Below are 18,838 nucleotides of genomic sequence, written 5' to 3' on the forward strand. Positions count from 1 at the left end.
GGATCCTCCCTGGTGGTGAATGTGGGAGAGCACCCATAGCTCTTAACACCGCACACACACAGAGCATATGGGGTCTTTACCAAGTCATACAACCCATTAGGACTAAGCTGTACAGTAAATGGCAATTACAGCCTGACACGGGATTTCTGGGATGCGTGGGGGGGGGGGGGGGATGTGGTGTTCTGCATGCTCCATGTATATCTCCCACCATCATTGTCCCCTTGTCCTTCCTCCCACAGGAAGAGACCGTGTATAGCCTGGAATCCCTCTTGTCCAGTCAGTGTCCTCTGAAAACACCGGCCGGGGTGCAGGTTAAGGCGGGGCATGAAGGCCTCTGAAGTGTGAATTGTTCACGTTGTATGTTTGCTTTACAGGAGTGCACCAGGGTGCAGCTGACTGACTGAACCATGGCTCAGTTTTCCATGCCCTTTGGAGGTGAGTCCTTCTTGAGAGCGTGTTAGGACTGGCTGTTGTCTACATAACGGGCATATAACTGGTGGCTGAAGGGAGGGTCTCTCAAAAGTGCCATAAATTTTTACTTTCATTTCTCAATGACTGTGCAATTAATAACATTACTACGTTAATTACCGTTAATGGAACCTTTGCAATGAAAAACCATATGTGACATTTTTGTTCTTCCATTTGTTAGCCAGTATTATTATTTAAACATATGCTCATTTAGCTTCTAAATTTTTCTAAAACATTATTTTTTAAATATTAAGTTTTGTTTTTAAATACCTATACATGAATGAAGTTGGGTAAGTGTAAATGAAGGATAATTTCACATTTTAATGTCAAAAGGTGAAACAAAACTTTATATATATATAAACGATTATACAAAATGGGGAAACGCTTTTTCGTCTGAAGGACTTGACATTTCTTAATATACATATTCATCCATTTTTCTGGGCGGGGTAATGAATATAGTTTTCTATATTTTAGTGGAGCCAGAAAACATCATAAACCAAAGCGAAACGCGGATATGATTACAACGACCAACACAAGACAGAGAGACGCTGTGCGTGCGCACAGATAGATCAGTGGGGAGAGAGAGACGGGTGCGAACAAGGGTGGTGATGCACAAGACAAAGGTGGAGACTGACAGGAAACAAACGGTGCCACACGGGAGCCATATGACATGAGCAGCTCTGAGGTGAAAGAAATGACCCGTGTGGTGGCATGGCAGGAAAAACTGTTGGCAAAGGTGTTTTAGAATGGATCTAGCTAAAAAAAAATGTAAAAAGCAATGTAAGAAATTTGTATTTATTTATAGTTGAACAATTTTGTATTCTTTTTGCGCATGCATAAAAAACAAAACATCTCTGAAACTGACTGTCGTTTCCAGTTGCATTATGTAAAATGCAGTGCTAATTTTGAGTTTGGGTTTTTGTTTTGTTTTTTGTTTTTGTTTTTGCAGTATTGCAGTGTGAGAGAGAGCATGCGTGTGTGTGTGATGGACTGAACAGATCATGTGCATCATCTCAGTCTTGTTCAGACCACACACACACACACACACACATCTGGGAAGGTTTTATTCCAGGGTGCTGGCAGGAGCTTTTTCTCCCATGCCACAGAGGGAATGAAATCTTGTAGGGATGGCTTGTGCAGAAATGTGTGAGCGCGTGTGTCTGTATCTCTGCGTGATCTCTGGAGCGGGCTGTGCTGTTCTGTAGGGATGCCTCCTGCGGCCTGCTGCAGTGATGTAGCTGCGTAAAGGCTGTCACACTGACACACATACAGAGGACAGACCACGGCAGATTCTGGGAAGCTTCTCCGGTCGTAACGTCTTTGCCGTCTGTCTAATGCGCCTCTTTCTGCTGACTGTGTGTGTGTGTGTGTCTAGGGGGGCTGGATACGTGGGTTATCTCTGTGGATGAGAGAGCCAAACATGATCAACAGTTCCACAGTCTGACCCCCACACCTGCTGGCTTCATCACAGGTTAGTAAGCGTACACACACACACAGCAATTTTTACTCTCTAAGTGCCTGGTTAGTTTGGTTTTTCGAGGAATAGCCCTCATTTAGTAACAAATTTACTTCGCCCTACACACGCAGAGGACCAAGATAAGAGTCTGTCTAAAAATAAATTGTTGCTCCCCAAGCATCAGTTCACTTCTTCAGTTTCCCCTTCTGGTAGAAAAAGTCAATTCTCCCTGTTAATCTGTTCAGGACATGCAGTTTCCTGTTCTCTGGCCTACTCTGGCCACACAGAGCCATCGTGCACTTGTCCTAGAGGAGAAGTCAGTTCTGTCTTAGGCAGACGATGATTGTGGGAAGTGTAGTTGTTTCCTTCTCTTCCTCTCAAAGTGTAAGTGCATCAGTCCCACGTTGCCACTGTGAGACGGTCAGGTGTGCATCTACATATACAAGCATTGCGCTCCCCACTGGGTATAATTCATAAATGTGTAAAAATGATTTTTAGAAATTGGAGGGTATATGCAAGCGAGTGGGGTGAACATGGGACAACGTGGCAGGGTTGTTAAGGTGATCGCACGTGCGTACGCGCATTCTTTGACCTGCTGTCCATCTGTTTTCTGAAAGCATGAAAACACAGGGTAGAGACAGCCAAGATCTACCTCCACACTCTCATTCTTAAACATGCACGCACAGATACTACGCACACTTCTCTCGTGTATTGTTCGCATGAGAGTGGCTGCCAGCATTTCTCGCACGTCTTTTGCAGTTTGCCCACCTTGCCTCTGACTCGTCTCGTCTCATTGCTGTGAAGAACTTGGTTTTGCTGCAGGTTTTCTGCCAGTTCCCTTGGCTCAGATGGCTCACTTCTCTGTAGACTCTTTATGTTGAAATTGAAACATGAAAATAGAACTGAAATTACTTGCACTGGAACTTCATGCATTTGTGTTTTAACCTTCAGAGACAAACCAGTTTAGATGAGCTGGATCTGTTCAGATCTCTTTAATGTTCCAAAGCTCAGTTCATCCTGACCACAGACTATTCTTCATCTTTTGAAACGGGTGCGGTTTTTGAAAATTCCAGAACTGGGTTTTTTGGGTTGTTGTTTTTTTTTGTTTTTTTTTTGGTGCATCTCATAAAAACCGAGTTTTGGAAGTGCATGCCAAAGCCTCATCTCCTGCTCGAAAAAAGAGCAGGACCACAAATGACTCCATAGCTCGGGTCACGTGAAGCAGGCCCACTCCCCTGTCTGTGCCGCGGTGGGCAGAGACCCTGGGCCAAAGTCCGGCTGTGACGCCACGCGCCTCTTTTAAAGGCGAATAGACTGGGGTCGTGTGACTTCCTGCACACGGTGAATCATAATTGCACTTAAAAGCTCTCATGATGCCACACTCGGACACGCCTCACTTTTAAGTTTTTGACTTTCGTGATGCAGTGTGATGCAAATTACGCTCGTTTGTTCTATCTTGTTCTAAACTGTTGTGCTGTGTTTCGTGTTGGTGTGTTTGGGCAGTGACTGGGGCTTTCTGTATTGACTTCTGAAACGGTGTAACCTTCCTAATCGCCTCTCTTGACAGGTGACCAGGCCAAGAACTTCTTCCTGCAGTCAGGCCTCCCACCCCCTGTTCTGGCACAGATATGGTATGATCCCCTGTAATCCGCCCGGATATTCAAGACTTGATTTCACTTTTGTACGCAGCTGTAGTTGCCAGTGGGTCATTGGAATATACCAGTGTTGGTTTTTGTTTGTTTGTTTGTTTGTTTGTTTGTTTGTTTGTTTTAAATGCCTAAAACTGGTCGTAGAATAAGAGCCTCATGTCAGAGAATGTTCTGGTAGGGCGTGCTGGGCACACTTTTGTAGTCTGTTTTAGCCTGAGCCTGAGCTCGACTTTGCCCGTCTGTCCCGCGGCAGGGCTCTGGCCGACCTCAACAATGACGGGAAGATGGACGTGCACGAGTTCTCCATCGCCATGAAGCTGATCAAGCTGCGTCTGCAGGGCCACCCGCTGCCCCCCACGCTGCCGCCCTCCATGAAGCAGCCGCCCCTCTCCCTGCCTCCCCCCACGGCCTTTGGTGAGCGACCCCGCCCGCTGCGTTGCCGTGGTGTCGCAGTGATGACGCAGAATGCTGCCAGCTGATGCCTGCCTGTCTGCTCTCCGCAGGTGTGCCAGGCGTGGGGACCGTGACGGGCCTGCCGGCAGTACCGCCCATGCCCCATCCCCCGCTCCCCACCGGTGTGCCGGTGGTGGGCATGTCGCCCCCGCTGGTGTCCACGGTGACCCCTCCCATGCCCCCCATGGCCAATGGAGCTCCTTCAATGATGCAGACCGTGCCGGGCTTCTCACACCCAGGTGAGAGCCTTGCACTGGAAGGCAGGTTTCTCAGAAGTATCTAGACAGTGAAGTATTTTCTTAAATTCTAATGCAACGTCTCTCATGTACTCTACTTGAACAAAGTACTGCTATTCCTTTTTGTGTGTGTGTGTGTGTGTGTGTGTGTGTGTGTGTGTGTGTGTGTGTGTGTGTGTGTGTGTGTGTGTGTGTGTGTGTGTGTGTGTGTGTGTGTGTGTCTCTCTCTCCATGTCTCGTTCCCTCACAGCCCCACTTTCAGCCACAGCACACAAAAGCTCTTCTTTCAATCGCTCCAGTGCCAAGCTGTCCAAGGGCCAGTCTTTTGAGACACCTAGGTGAGCTTCCATTTAACACACGAGACCATGCGCACGCCCTCACGCCCTCACTCTCTACTCCCTTCTCTCTCCCCCCCCCCCCCCCCCCCCCCCCCCCCCCCCCTCCAGTGCCCCTGCTGTTCCTGTGCCCCTCGACTGGGCCGTGCCCCAGTCCTCACGGCTGAAGTATCGTCAGCTCTTCAACAGCCATGACAAAATGATGAGCGGCCATCTCACAGGTACCCGACACGCCTCAGCCGCCGGGCTCTGGTGGTCTTGCTGAGTCATCCTTTGGTGTCAAATGATGTGCAGTATGGCAAGGGTCTCGCAAGCTAGTGTTTTAAATGCTTCGGTGCAGAGTCACGGTGGAGCAAGGTTTTCATGCTTCAGTTTAACCCAGTTTTGTGCTGTGGTAATTACTTTCCAGAAGGGAGACTGGCACTCTTGATTTGGCTGTGCAGTCAACTGAACGGAAGAGTTTCTTGCGTGTGTGTGTGTGTGTGTGTGTGTGTGTGTGTGTGTGTGTGTGAGAGACACTACACTCAGTAAAGTGAAGTGGATTCTGAGAGACTGGTGTCAGTATCTCTCTCTCTCTCTCTCTCTCTCTCTCTCCCTCTCCCCATCAGGGCCCCAAGCTCGAACCATCCTCATGCAGTCCAGTCTTCCACAGACACAGCTGGCCACTATTTGGTGAGGCGAACACTATGCATCCCTTTGGCTTCCTGTGTCCTTTAAGGACACCACTGCTGCCCTACTTTTGGTTATAGTACCACCGGCCTGCACGTGTGACCCGTGCGCCTGACCGTTGATGCGTTTTGTTTTTTTTTTGTCGTGGTTACTGTAGGAACCTGTCGGACATAGACCAGGACGGGAAGCTGACGGCCGAGGAGTTCATTCTGGCCATGCACCTGATCGACATGGCCATGTCGGGCCTGCCCCTCCCACCGCTTCTCCCCCCCGACCTCCTCCCTCCAACCTTCAGGTCAGGAAACCTCCCCAGTTTGTGTTGATCTAACGAGATCCGTAAGTCTGTAACTAGACAGTTCATTCTTGAGAGTTGCTGTTAATGTGGTTATGGTGCCTTTGTTGGACTGTGTGTGTGTGTGTGTGTGTGTGTGTGTGTGTGTGTAGGAGGGTGCGTTCTGGCAGTGGCGTCTCAGTGAGCAGCGTGCACTCCACGGATCAGCGAGCGCAGGAGGAGTTGGCAGAGGAAGAGGAGAAGGAGCTGGAGAAAAAGCTTCCAGGTCAGGGGTCACAGGATCGATATCGTGCGTGCCTATCCCTCCTCCCGCCCCATACAGTTACGAGGGCGTGTTGTCTTTCTGACGGCTCTCGTGATGGTCAGGGTCAATGCGGGGTTAGGATGGAGCTTCATTTTGGGGTTAAGGGTTATTCCAGGGTTTGGTCACGGCCGAGCTTTAGCCAAAGATTCAGGCTCGTGAGTTCCAGCTTCGCACAACTGGAAAGCGAAACCGGACCCCCCCCCCCCCCCCCAATCATTCCCTCTGACCCCTCCCCTCCCCCTCAACCACAGTCACCTTTGAGGACAAGAAGCGGGAGAACTTCGAGCGGGGCAACCTGGAGCTGGAGAAGCGACGGCAGGCGCTGCTGGAGCAGCAGCGGAAGGAGCAGGAGCGTCTGGCGGCGCTGGAGCGCGAGGAGCAGGAGCGGCGGGAGCGCGAGCGCCAGGAGCAGGAGCGCCGCCGCCAGCAGGAGCTGGAGCGGCAGCTGGACAAGCAGCGCGAGCTGGAGAGGCAGCGCGAGGAGGAGCGCCGCAAGGAGATCGAGAGGAGAGAGGTGGGCTGGGCAGGAGAGTAGAGCAGGGCGTGTGAGAGGTTGGGGGAGGTACGATACAATGATGGATATTTTTATCGCGATTCTGTTTTTCAGTGTTGTATCGATACTTGTCAACGTTTATTCATCTTTCACTGATTTATTGGTGTATTTATAGTCGTCGGTATTTGGTGAATGTGGACGAAGTCTGTGGCTGACAGTAGCCACCAAAAGGCCAGTGTGACTGTTAGTTCTATAGCTTTTATGGAAGCCATTGCTGTGTGTCAGGGATCAGGAGAGGAAAGGAGGGGGTGGGTGTGTGTGTGTGTCGGGGATCAGGAGAGGAAAGGAGGGTGTGTGTGTGTGTCGGGGATCAGGAGAGGAAAGGAGGGTGCGTGCGTGTGTGTGTGTGTGTGTGTCGGGGATCGGGAGAGGAAAGGAGGGTGTGTGTGTGTGTCGGGGATCAGGAGAGGAAAGGAGGGTGCGTGCGTGTGTGTGTGTGTGTGTGTGTGTGTTGGGGATCGGGAGAGGAAAGGAGGGTGTGTGTGTGTGTCGGGGATCGGGAGAGGAAAGGAGGGTGTGTGTGTGTGTCGGGGATCGGGAGAGGAAAGGACTTATGCTTGTGTTGTTGGAGCATGGTTTGTCTTGGAGGGAGGGAGGGACAGACAGACACACTGAAGTGTCTGTTTTAAAAAGCAATATTGTTCATTCTGGAGGCTTTTGTTTTTTGGATGGGTCTACTGAACAAAAGTAGGGGTATGTGTGGGCATATTGTCTAAGGCTAGGTGTGTGTGTGTGTGTGTGTGTGTGTGTGTGTGTGTGTGTGTGTGTGTGTGTGTGTGTGTAGGCTGCTAAGCGAGAGCTGGAGAGACAGCGACAGTTGGAGTGGGAGAGGAACCGCAGGCAAGAGCTGCTGACACAGAGAAATCGAGAGCAAGAGAACATAGTCCTGCTCAAAGCACGCAAGAAAACACTCGAATTTGAACTGGAGGCTCTGGTAATCTCTCTCTCTCTCTCTTCCCCCTTGCACACCTGTAACACTGCAACTACTTTAATAAAACAAAAAAACAAAACATTTTTAGATGCAAAGCACCTCATTTACCTGGATACTCTCTCACGCAATGTTTAGCAGACATTCTCCACAAGGGGGCGCTCCTAGCACTGCTCTGCTCATTTACATGTACGTCAACACTGTTTGACTGTTTGTGTTAGTAGCACACGCGTTTGTAGTCGCAAATCAATATTGACTTCGTTATAATCAACTAGGACGTAATTGGACCCTGTGTACGGTCACAAAGGTAGGGGACGTTTGAATGTGCGGCTGCAGTCCCAGAATCAACTGTTTACTTATCTAAAGTGGAACCGTTCCCTCCAGCGCACTTATGTAACGATTGCCTGTTCACCCAACTACATGTGTAGGATTTGATGGTCCTGAATTCACTGTGTTTTTGTGTTAGGTTTTACACACACACACACAGTGAGTAACAGCAGTTTGGTACAAATCCACAAGAGTTCTGTGTACTTCGAGCTAATCTGTGTTAAACATCTCGACCTCAAAGAGCATGTGATCTCTAAGACTTTATAGGTTACTAAAAACATCTAAATTCATCTTTTAACTTGGAGTGTTGCGTGAGTAAGAATTTGTTTTTAAAAATGGCAAAATATATCTTGGATATTACTGAAGACAGATCTGCTGAGGTTATAAGGAATATAACTGAAGAAGGGAGCCAGTTTTTCCCACATTACTTGCCCCAGCTGCGTTGTGGAAATGGCGGTTCCATCAGAGCGGTGTTTCACATCGGTTCTTGTTAAATATGGAACATAATCTCTGGAGGACTTTCATTCACACACAGAATATGAACCAACAAATCTGCACTCGCCATGCTAGCTGCAGCATGTGCTGAGGACCAGGGTGGGTGCTCCGTTCATTTTGCGTTCCCCTTAACAAATCAAGACTTTGTCGATGCTTCGTTCATGCAGCTCAGTGTTTTGGGGTCATATAGGGTCAAGATAGTCAGGTGTATTTTCCAGGTTAGCTGTATTTTCCAGGTTAGCTTGTTGTAGTTTGGCTAGCTGTGTGTCAGAGTTACGTTGGCTTGTTTCAGTCAGCGTTAGTTAACATATAAAATGAGCCCTTACAAAACCGTAAAATGACTTGCGTGTACCGAACGCGCTACAACCAGTACACGTCCTCTCTCTAAAGGCTTGGATGTATCACACAACCAAGAAAAATCGACTTGCTGATGAATTCCGCTCAGTTAGCCTGTACTCTTGAACCCTTCTGAGCGCAGAATCCCTCCCCCCCTTCCACCTCTCCCTCTCTTCCCATCTGTCCCTTCCAGAACGATAAGAAGTCTCAGCTGGAGGGGAAACTGCAGGACATCCGCTGCCGACTTGCCACACAGAGGCAGGACATTGAGAGCACCAACAAGGCCCGCGAGCTGCGCATCGCGGAGATCACCGCGCTGCAGCAGCAGCTGCAGGTACGGGCCCCGCCCTCTCACCGCCCCCCGTGGTAGCCCCGCCCTATTGTCCGCCCGGGACCAGCCCGCCAGGACCCACAGCTCCTTGTCCCCCTGCCAAGATTTTATCGCTTAATTAACTGATTCATTTAGCTGCTTTGGGTTTTGGCTTTGTCTTCCCTGTTTGTAATACGCACTTTTTAAATTTTTTTACGTTTCCTTCATGTGTGTGTTTGTTTTTCCACTTATGCTGCCAGCCCGAGGCCTCTGGCTCTCACTCTTATTGATTTCTGTCTCTCTGCGTGCTGTTCGTGTTTCTCCTCAAGCTTTTGTTCATTCACATGCACACTCATCTTTTCTCTTTCTTCTTTCTTCATTTTTTTTTCCCTTGCTCCCTCCTTGCTGTCCTCCATATTTTCTCTCTCTCTCTCTCTCTCTCTCTCTCTCTCTCTCTTTGTCCCCACCCCTGCAGGAGTCTCAGCAGTGGTTGGGCAGGCTGATTCCTGACAAGCAGTGTCTGAGTGACCAGCTGAAACAGGTCCAGCAGGACAGCCTGCACAGTAAGACCCTCCTCTCTTTCTGCCAGTGTGTCTGGGACCCCACACACACAGAGCCCACTCAATTTTTCCCAGCACAGATCGTGAGTGGGTTTGTGTGTGCGTGCATGCGAAAGAGAGAAATGTGTACCAGTAAATAAAAATATATAACATAAATGAAACGGCATAAAGCTTTTCTCAGATTTTCTCTGGCTTGTGGGAAGGTTTTATATATATATATATATATATAATTTTTTTTTTTTTTTTTTGGGCACATTGTGCTTGTGAAGCAATTTTTGGGGGCGGGGGCTTCAGACAAGCCTCAAAACGCGGAACAGAACAGTTTCGATGGTGTGTGTCTGTGTGTGTGTGTAGGGGACACTCTCTCCAGCCTGCAGAGAGCCGTGGAGATGAAGGAAGCCACGAGACAACAGTTGCGGGAGCAGCTAGATGCCGTGGAGAAGGAGACGCGCTCTAAACTGTTGGAGATAGATGCCTTCAACACACAGCTGAAGGTGCGCACATGCCTACAGCATTTACACTACAGACAGTATGGAAACAAGTGGTGGTTCCCTGGACAGTTACAAAACTGAAATGTCCATAGCGGCCTTCCATGTCCCAGAGCTACATGGGCGGGACACGCCAGCACGCTGTGCTGTAGAAAATCGTTCTCACCGTCATTTGGGATGTTGAACCTGAGTGTTCAGCAAGTCCCAGCAGTCCAAAAGGACTTTTAAAGAAACATTTAAAGGCTTGAAACACTATACCAGTACCTTACTTTCTGAAACTACCGTAAAGGATATGTCCAAGGCCTGTCGGTAAAACCGAAGTATAGTTTGTATGTAAACAAATAAATTAGTTGAAAACCGTTCCCCCCGCCCCTTTTTTTTTTTTTTTTTTTTTTTTTTTTTAATAATTTTTTTTAATTTATTTTAATAAAGATCTCCGTTACCTCTTGACAAAGAAACATCTTAATGTTTTGTTTTGTTTTTTAATCAAGTGAGCGTTGCTTCCAAACTTTGGACCTGTAGTCAGTGTCTGTCTCTGTGCGTGTGTATGTGAGGGAGGCAGAAGAATGAGTAATGAGTAGTACATCAGCTTGAGACATGGTCTGTATGCTGTTCTCGGACTCGAGACATTCTTCGCTAGCTGGTTAAAACTATTAGCCGCCTCAGAAAAGCATTTGACTCACAAGTATGTTTATCCTCTAGCCAGAGTAAAGGCTTTTGGTAAAAGAAAAGCGCTGAACTCTCAAATTCCTCTCACTGTGTTTGACTGTTGCCCCCTTTTTTTTGCCTCTTGGTGTTTTGTTGTTGCCTTGATCTTCATCTTCAATTGCTTTGCCACCTCATGCCTCCCCCCTTCCCCATGTCGGTATGGCTTGGCTTGTCTCCTTTACCCGACGCCCTCTCCCCCCATTCTCCTGCTGTGGTGGTACAGTCCTTGGAACTGTTCTATCAGGCCCATACTGCCCGGATAGAGAGCCTTCGGCTGGAACTACTTCTTGAGGAGCAGAGGGGGCGACAGGTAGACAACCTGACCTGCTTCTACACCCCCCCCCCCCCCCCCCCACCAACCCTCCCCATACTCACCGCACCTTTCTGTGTGGCTGCCCTCTATTGGAGGGGTTGCAGTAGTGCTGTAGTGGCTGTGTTTTCTTTGGCCCTCTTACTAAGCTGATATTTCTAGTTAAAACGAGTGTTGTTTAAAAGCCTGCGACATTTTTATAACCAAGAAAGCGAAAGTTATGCTTTGCCACATGCAAACCTCTCTACTACCACCCTCAACACCACTCAGATGTCCAGCAGTGGGCCCCCAAGTTATGATGTCAACTGATTTTACAGTGCAATGATGTCACCTTGTGCCCTTTTGACCCTTGACCTTTTGGCTGGCTGTGTGTGTCTTGTGTGGACGAGGTGCTGCTGGATTTCTGGCAGGCGTCTGGGCCTGTTTGAAGCGAGTAGACCTCGAACAAAACGAACAAAAAAAAACCCCAAACAAAACCCCCAACCTTTTTGATCAAGTCTCTCCCACGCACTGCTCCGCCTTCCTGTGTGCTTGCACCCCACCCCTGACCTCCGACCCCCGCCCTTTTAGCTCCTGTACGAGGCCCGTTCACAGCGAGCGCTGTGAACTCATGCTGTGCCGTTCGTCGTTGATGGACGCGGTGCTTGTCTGGGACCTGTTTTAATACAAGCTTTGCTTTTCATTGCCGTTTTCCTCAAGGGTTCTCAAACGGGTAGCCAGTTTCAAGGGATCTGGTGTGTGTTTGCCATGCCGCCTTCACTGAGAAACTTTTCTACCCGAAGGGAGTGCTTAGGGAATGACAAATTTAAATACCTCTAAACTGCTTTCAGGGTTGGGAATCTCGTGTTACATAACTGATTCAGGGTGTGTGTGTGTGTATGTGTGTGTGAACATCCTCTGGCTGTGTGTGTGCACGTTGCTTCTGCCCAGTTTTGTGGTAAGGGGCTATGCGGAGGAAGGACTACTTATCCTCCAAGCCAGAAGATGGCGCCAAACTGAACGGAGACCTTAAGTCATTGCGTCAACGTTTGCAGCAGCCTTCTGCATGAACCTGGTTGTCATTTGAGTTTGATTCTTTTCTTTCCTGGTCTTCCCCCCACCCCCAGATTACACTGATGCTCCTGGTTGTTAGGAACCAGTTCTACTTTGATCCAGTGTGATCTATTTAGATCTAGTACCAATTTGACCCAGTGTGATCTACTTATCTATTGCTAATTTGATCTTGGGTGATGAGGCCTTTCCACTCAAATAATGGCATTAATAATAGCTAACCAATTTTCTCAGGCTTTCCACACAATGGGTAAATGGGTCAGATTAGATTAGTAATTAGAATAGCCATAACTGTATCTCTCCGTGTTTGGTGCTGAATTCTTTTAGTGCTGCGTTTGTGCATGTTTGGCCTATGTGAGGAGATGGTTGAAACGGGCACTGATATGAAACAGCCCGTTGCCGACGCTGTTTCGGGAAAATTGGCAGAACAGCGAGCCTCCCTACCCTTTGACAACCTGACATTTTAACCGAAGCAGTTCACAGCTCCTATTGGCGAGATGAAGCATGCGCTCCCTTCAGCATTGCTGTAGTAACCTCTTTCACGTCTCTGACCTCCGTGGCCCTTGTGAAGTTACCCAGAAGGCGCTGTGGCCTGCCCGTGACAAATGCCGTCACCTTCCTGTTTGCACCGCGCCTTGTGCGAGTGACTCTCGCAACAGCAATAAAGAACACGCGCTTGATTGGCACGGTGCCAACACATGCTGGCGTGCTGCAGCACTCTGGTTTGTGTCTCCAAGCTTGGAGCCTTGGCCTTCAAACTTTATTAATAATTAGTTTATATTCAGGGGGAGAGGCCAAGAGATTTGGAAAGAACCCTAGTGCAAGACTAGAAGCAATTATAAATTTTAAGTGAGTGAATAATCATAACATTTGAGATGGCACTTGCGGGGCGCAGTTGCAGACGGCTTGTGCACGCGTGTCCGGTTTTAGTGTCCCCCCCCCCCGCCTTCCGCCTCACCTGTCCTCCTCCTTTGTCCCATCATGCATTGCAGGAGCTCAGGGAGATCCACAACAAGCAGCAGCGTCAAAAGCAGAAGGAGCTGGAGGGCAACCTCATCATCCAGCCGCCGCTGGCCTCCAAGCCTACCGATTTGCAGGAGTCCAGGTGTGTGTGTGTGTGTGTGTGTGTGTGTGTGTGTGTGTGTGTGTGTGTGAGAGAGAGAGAGGACCCTGGCAGGGTAGTGTAACCTGCAAGGTCGTACCTTCTTAAAAGCTGCCAACCCCATGCTACCATGCTTTCCCCCGCAGGCTGCCGGGGGCCGACGATGGCGTGTCGCCCGCCTGGCGGGACTCGGCACTAGGGAAGGCGCCCACGCTGCCGGCCGTGCAGCCGTGGGCGAGCCGCGCTGCCGAGGAAGAGAACCAGGGCCCCAGGAGCGACGCACAGGACAAACTGGCCAAGCTGTTTGCGCAGCAGCCGGAGGCGGGAAAGCAGCCGGGCCCATCGCCCTGGCCCACGGGAGGTGAGGGGTGTGGGCAGGGTGGGGTGCCCAGAGCAGTTTGAGAAGGATGGCTCGGAGAATAAGTTAAAAGACTGGGTGAATACATGTATGGGAAGAATGGGTGGTTTAATACATGGGCAGTTAAAATGAATGAAAAGGCCAGGATTGACAGATCACTCCGTTAATAGAGTGATGGATGGATGAAATGTGGGATGAATTGAATGATAAATGAGGGGTGAAAATGGGTGTCGGAGAGAGTCTTGAAGTAGCTCTGATGCACTGCATGACCAGATCAGCTTTTGCTCAATAAATCACCCTGTCGCAAATGCAGAGGGCAACGGCGACACTCGACTTAAACCGGATCTTCTAACCGTGTTGTTCCAGTTAATTTGCTCTGACCACCGGACCGACAAGCCGCCTCTCTGTACTTGTGTTCCAGATAAAGTGTCCGTGTCTAGCCTGGGCCAGGAGAAGGTGAAGGTGGTGTACTACAGAGCACTTTACCCTTTTGAGGCTCGCAGCCACGATGAGATCAGCATCCAGCCTGGAGACATAGTCATGGTGAGCACCGAACGCCAGTGAACCAGTAAGGCATGCTGTGGGAGGAGTCGGCAGCGTCCGATGCAACACTTAACACAAGTTTTGTTTTAAAAATTCTCTTTGCCCGCCTTTCTGTTTGAGTAAGAAGGAGCAGGGGCATGCAGACATGCGCCTGTGAGTGCATGCATGTGTTGGCGCGTGTGTACACGCATGTGAGCGCTGTTCGTTTGCATGCTTTTGACACTTGTGTGCGCCCAACTGTGTATGTTGTTATTAACCTTTGACCCCTCTCTCCTATCTGTGCTCCCTCTTCATGAAGGTGAAAGGGGAGTGGGTAAGTGCAGGTCGACACCTCCCCTTCTCCCTCTCCACCAATCTACACCTTTTATTTACACTCTACCACACCTCCCAACAGAGCAACCCAAACCTTAAGTTCAAACCTTAGTTGTAAAAAATATTAGTAGATTGTTTTGTCATTTCTGATTCTGACAAAATAATCAGGATTGTGTATCAGGTTTGCGTGTGGTAACGTGTGCCGGGGTTCTTGCGCCACCAGTACACAACGCAGCCCTCTGTAGAACCTGAAATGTCTACTTGTGCTGAATGGAAGCTTCCTTTAACGCTAACCCTGTATGTAATGCTCTTGTGTGTGACAAATTATGGTTGGGCAAGCGTATCCCTCTTTTGATATATAGTGTACCTCAGGAAGCGTGTCTGCAAGCATACCTTTGATTAAATTGTTGAAATCACTTCTTCTTCTTCTTCTTCTTATTTAACCCACCCCCACCCCCACCCCCACCCCCTGCAGGTGGACGAGTCTCAGACGGGCGAGCCCGGTTGGTTAGGCGGAGAGATAAAAGGAAAGACCGGTTGGTTTCCAGCGAACTATGCAGAGAAGATTCCGGAATCTGAAGTCCCTCTCAACCTGAGAGCCAGTGCCGCCTTAAGTACCTCCAAACTGTCCAGCCGAGTTGCGCCCGCGACCACATCCTCCGTTCTGCAGCCAGTCACCACCGAGACAGTGTCGGTAGCTCCGCCCCCGACAGCTCCAACTGCCCCAGGTCCTACCGCCCCCTCGTCCTCTGCTTCTAGTAACTGGGCGGATTTCAGTGCTACGTAAGTTTGTACTTGGTGTTCCAAAAAAGAAAATAACAAGGCACAATGTAATTTAAAGAGGTTTTAAAGGAAGCTGTGGCTCAGTCAATCAGTAAAGCAGCTAGAGCTTGCTAATTGTGGCCATGGTCAGCGTTCTGAGTCTGGAGGCCTGGCAGAGGTGGTTTGTGGTCATTGTAGTTCTGTTGATTCAGGCATGGGACTAATGGTATAGGAAATAGTATTTAATAGCATATGCATTTTTTTTGTATTGAAAAAAATTAAATACTTGGTACATAATGCTTTGGTTAGGACTACAAATTCCATAGTGCACCATTTTCACCTCATATGGGAAGCTGGCTAACCAGTAAATTTTAAAAAGATTAGCTTAGGTAACATTAATTTAAAATATCATAGAACATGATAATTGTTAATTATCAAGGTCTGATGTGATTTGCTCAACACACAGAATGTCTCCCGATTGGTTGGCTATGGGACAGTTGCTATAGGGTATTGAAGTAGCCTTAGAATTCTATGACGCCGACGGTAGCAAAAAGCATTTTTTTAGCAGAGAAGTTGACACATTGGTAATTATTGGTACTTTAAGTTGCCTAGCGACACTTTAGACTGTAATGGAGCACAGCGGTGATGGCGGAGTAGTTTAAACTGTTTTTTCCCCCCTGCACATGTTCTCCCTCAGATGGCCGACCAACTCAACTGTGGAAAAACAGGACTCTGACGGCTGGGAGGCGTGGCCAAGCCAGCCGACACAACCCTCCTTGTCTGTGCCCAGTGGGGGGCAGGGCCGACAACGCTCCGCCTTCACCCCCGCCACTCTCTCTGGCTCCTCCCCTTCCCCTGTGCTTGGGCAGGTGGGATATTGCATATTCGGGACTTGCCTGTTTTAATTTGGCTACTGGTGCTTCGGTTTTGTTTTAATAGTTTCACAAAGAAATGGTTATGCTGGTGCATTTAGGTGTTGTTTTTATTTTTCTGTATTTTTCTCTCCCACACCTAACTGCCCCACCCTTCCTCTGTCTGTCCCTCAGGGGGAGAAGGTGGAGGGGCTTCAGGCGCAGGCTCTGTACCCATGGCGGGCAAAGAAGGACAACCACCTGAACTTCAACAAGAGCGACGTGATCACAGTGCTGGAGCAGCAGGACATGTGGTGGTTCGGCGAGGTACAGGGCCAGAGAGGCTGGTTCCCAAAGTCCTACGTTAAGCTGATCTCTGGCCCTGTGCGCAAGTCCATGAGGTGGGGCTGCCTAGGCTGTGCGTGTGTGTCTGTGTGTGTGCGTGCGTGTGCCTTCATAGGAAACATGTTTGGAAAATACTTTTTTTGTGTGTCTCAGTAGATTTGACTATAACTAACTAATTTAGCCTGAGTTACAAGCAGAAGGAGCACTGAATTCAGCGGGGAGGAAGATGTCACCCTCTGTATACATTTGTGTTAATTGTAAGTGCTCTCACTAGGGAAATTATGGGTTTGGTTTCAGTATTGAGTCTGGATCCTCTGACAGCCCACCCAGTATGAAGAGACCCAGCCCTTCCCCCAACAAACCCATGGACCTTGGTGAAGGTATCATTACACACACACACACACACACACACACACACATGCACAGGGAATACCTAATCAAGTCACGCACTCCCATAGCAGGCCTGCACTTCTCACTCATTCAGGTCATTATCCAGCTCTTAGTGCAGATGAAACACTGAACTGCAATCTGCTGCAATATCCAAGTTTTACAACTCAGAGAGGGCAAACGTTGACTTGAGGAGGGTTTAATCGTAACGGTGAGCTCCGATTTTGTGTGTGTTTGTGCAGCGGTCTGTCTGCATGTTCCCTCAGAGTACTTGGCGATGTATACATACGAGAGTAGCGAGCAGGGCGACCTGACCTTCCAGCAGGGAGAGGTCATCGCCGTGCTGAGGAAAGAAGGTGACTGGTGGACGGGCACGGTGGGCGGCAGGACAGGCGTCTTCCCCTCCAACTACGTCAAGCCCAAGGACTCAGAGGTGACATGCTGCACTGAAAGGCCAATGTCAAACCTTTGGTCAGTCAGGAAAGGCAGCCATGTGTGTGTGGCCCATTGTAATAACACACACTCACTGCCATTTTCTTCTTTTCTGCCTCCTTTTGTTAGTTTTATTTCTGACTCACTTTGAAACTTGAAAAATAAAAGGTAAAGTTTGTCACGTACATAGTCATACATGGTATAACTCGCAGTGAAATGGTTTTGTGAGTGCTCTGTCTGAGCTGAGGAAAGATACAGGGATATACAAAAAAGAATATTGTGTATATATGTTCAAATTGTGTGTGTATACACACACACACACACACACAATGGTTGTGTGTGTGTGTGTACACAATGTACAATTCCAGTTTTACAATTCAGTTATTTATTTAGGCAGTTTAAAATGTTCTTAATAAGGGGTAGCTCTAACAGTGTGCGAATGTCTTGGAAAAACTGAAATGGGTCTAGAGCCTGAAAGTATCCAAATCTAGCGGTTCCTGTTAGTCCTTCCACAGAGATATCATTTGTGAGGCCAGTAATGGCGGAGGGTTCGCATCCGCTCGGCTCAAGCCTCTCTCTCTCGTTCTCTCTCAGGGCCTGGGGCCTGCGGGTAAGACTGGCAGCCTGGGGAAGAAGCCAGGTGAGTGGTGGCCAGGGGAAGGGGGTGTGCCGTGTTCCTTTTCTGAGCTCCTGTTCCACAGCAGTCATGTCCAGATGTATTGCGACAGAACGCCGGAGCAAAGTTTGTTGCAAGTCTCATCCTCCTGCGCTCTTTAGCCTAATGGCACATTCCTTTTGTCCCCTCTCTCTCGTTCTCTGCTGCCTGGCTCAGAAATCGCCCAGGTGATTGCTCCCTACACGGCAACGGGGGCAGAGCAACTAACGCTGGCGCCCGGCCAGCTCATCCTCATCCGCAAGAAGAACCCTGGAGGCTGGTGGGAGGGGGAGCTGCAGGTTTTTAACCCCCCCCCACACACACACACACACACACCACGCATTTCTAATGCATCTGACTGCTTGCACACTCCCCCTCTCGTGTACACACACTGACACTTGGTGAATGCATACATGATGTTTTACAACTGGCCCAGGCTCACTCAAATGCACATAAACACACGGTTCAGTGTCTTTCTCTCTCCCTCATTCTTGCTTTCTTTCTCTCACACACACACACACACACACACACACACAAATTTAGTAACATCAGAACCAATCACAGCATCATAGCACCAGACATGAGTTCATGTTTCTGATGATTCACATCATTGAAGAAATCTGAATACTGTTCTTCATGTTGCTTTGTGAGAGACTTCTGTGCTAAAATTAACTTGATGCTAATTCTAATGCATCTTTGATGTGTTTTGTTTATTTTTGTCATAGGCAAGAGGGAAGAAGCGTCAGATTGGCTGGTTCCCAGCCAATTATGTGAAACTATTAAGTCCTAGTACCAGTAAGACTACGCCCACTGAGCCAACTCCACCCAAACTGCCAACACCTAATGCAGGTACAGTAGGAGACTGGTAACGTTCTGAAGCCTGCCAGTATTAGAGTTTTGCTTTGCAGGTATAAGCATGTGATTGTTCAGTAATGTTATTTTCGTAGTTCTGTTGGATAATTCGATTTTTGGAAAAGTCTGTTTAATTGTTTTTTTGTTTTTTTTTTCATCAGAACCAATAATTAAAGTTGGTTGCATTACTCAAAAGTGTCTGAAATTAACCCCACTGCACACCACAGCTAAAAAACAAAACAAAACATGAATGCACTAATCACTGCATGCCCGGGTAAATGCGTTCGGATTTGTTAACAAAAATTCATTCAG

General features: G+C 48.6%; 1 protein-coding gene across 9 annotated transcripts in view; it reads left to right on the top strand.

Moving 5' to 3' along the window:
- Window positions 1–18,838, top strand: part of itsn1 (intersectin 1 (SH3 domain protein)) — a 40,022-nt gene that overhangs the window by 7,685 nt on the left and 13,499 nt on the right. The window contains exons 2-29 of one of the 9 annotated variants that reach the window (XM_035534894.1): window positions 375–435; window positions 1,844–1,939; window positions 3,492–3,555; window positions 3,827–3,987; window positions 4,077–4,286; window positions 4,513–4,600; window positions 4,709–4,818; window positions 5,206–5,269; window positions 5,424–5,561; window positions 5,711–5,823; window positions 6,114–6,376; window positions 7,200–7,349; window positions 8,695–8,835; window positions 9,287–9,374; window positions 9,726–9,865; window positions 10,791–10,877; window positions 12,920–13,032; window positions 13,176–13,390; window positions 13,809–13,930; window positions 14,229–14,243; window positions 14,718–15,025; window positions 15,702–15,873; window positions 16,051–16,256; window positions 16,498–16,580; window positions 16,830–17,020; window positions 17,614–17,659; window positions 17,852–17,973; window positions 18,400–18,523. In XM_035534894.1, the coding sequence (XP_035390787.1) occupies window positions 408–435; window positions 1,844–1,939; window positions 3,492–3,555; window positions 3,827–3,987; window positions 4,077–4,286; window positions 4,513–4,600; window positions 4,709–4,818; window positions 5,206–5,269; window positions 5,424–5,561; window positions 5,711–5,823; window positions 6,114–6,376; window positions 7,200–7,349; window positions 8,695–8,835; window positions 9,287–9,374; window positions 9,726–9,865; window positions 10,791–10,877; window positions 12,920–13,032; window positions 13,176–13,390; window positions 13,809–13,930; window positions 14,229–14,243; window positions 14,718–15,025; window positions 15,702–15,873; window positions 16,051–16,256; window positions 16,498–16,580; window positions 16,830–17,020; window positions 17,614–17,659; window positions 17,852–17,973; window positions 18,400–18,523 (3,658 nt within the window). In that variant the 5' untranslated portion in view covers window positions 375–407. The remainder of the gene's footprint in view (window positions 1–374; window positions 436–1,843; window positions 1,940–3,491; window positions 3,556–3,826; window positions 3,988–4,076; window positions 4,287–4,512; window positions 4,601–4,708; window positions 4,819–5,205; window positions 5,270–5,423; window positions 5,562–5,710; window positions 5,824–6,113; window positions 6,377–7,199; window positions 7,350–8,694; window positions 8,836–9,286; window positions 9,375–9,725; window positions 9,866–10,790; window positions 10,878–12,919; window positions 13,033–13,175; window positions 13,391–13,808; window positions 13,931–14,228; window positions 14,244–14,717; window positions 15,026–15,701; window positions 15,874–16,050; window positions 16,257–16,497; window positions 16,581–16,829; window positions 17,021–17,613; window positions 17,660–17,851; window positions 17,974–18,399; window positions 18,524–18,838) is intronic. The other 8 variants (XM_035534897.1, XM_035534896.1, XM_035534901.1 and 5 more) reach the window with 8 other exon arrangements.

Source organism: Electrophorus electricus, chromosome 16 (genome assembly GCF_013358815.1).
Source record: "Electrophorus electricus isolate fEleEle1 chromosome 16, fEleEle1.pri, whole genome shotgun sequence".
Lineage (NCBI taxonomy): Eukaryota > Metazoa > Chordata > Actinopteri > Gymnotiformes > Gymnotidae > Electrophorus > Electrophorus electricus.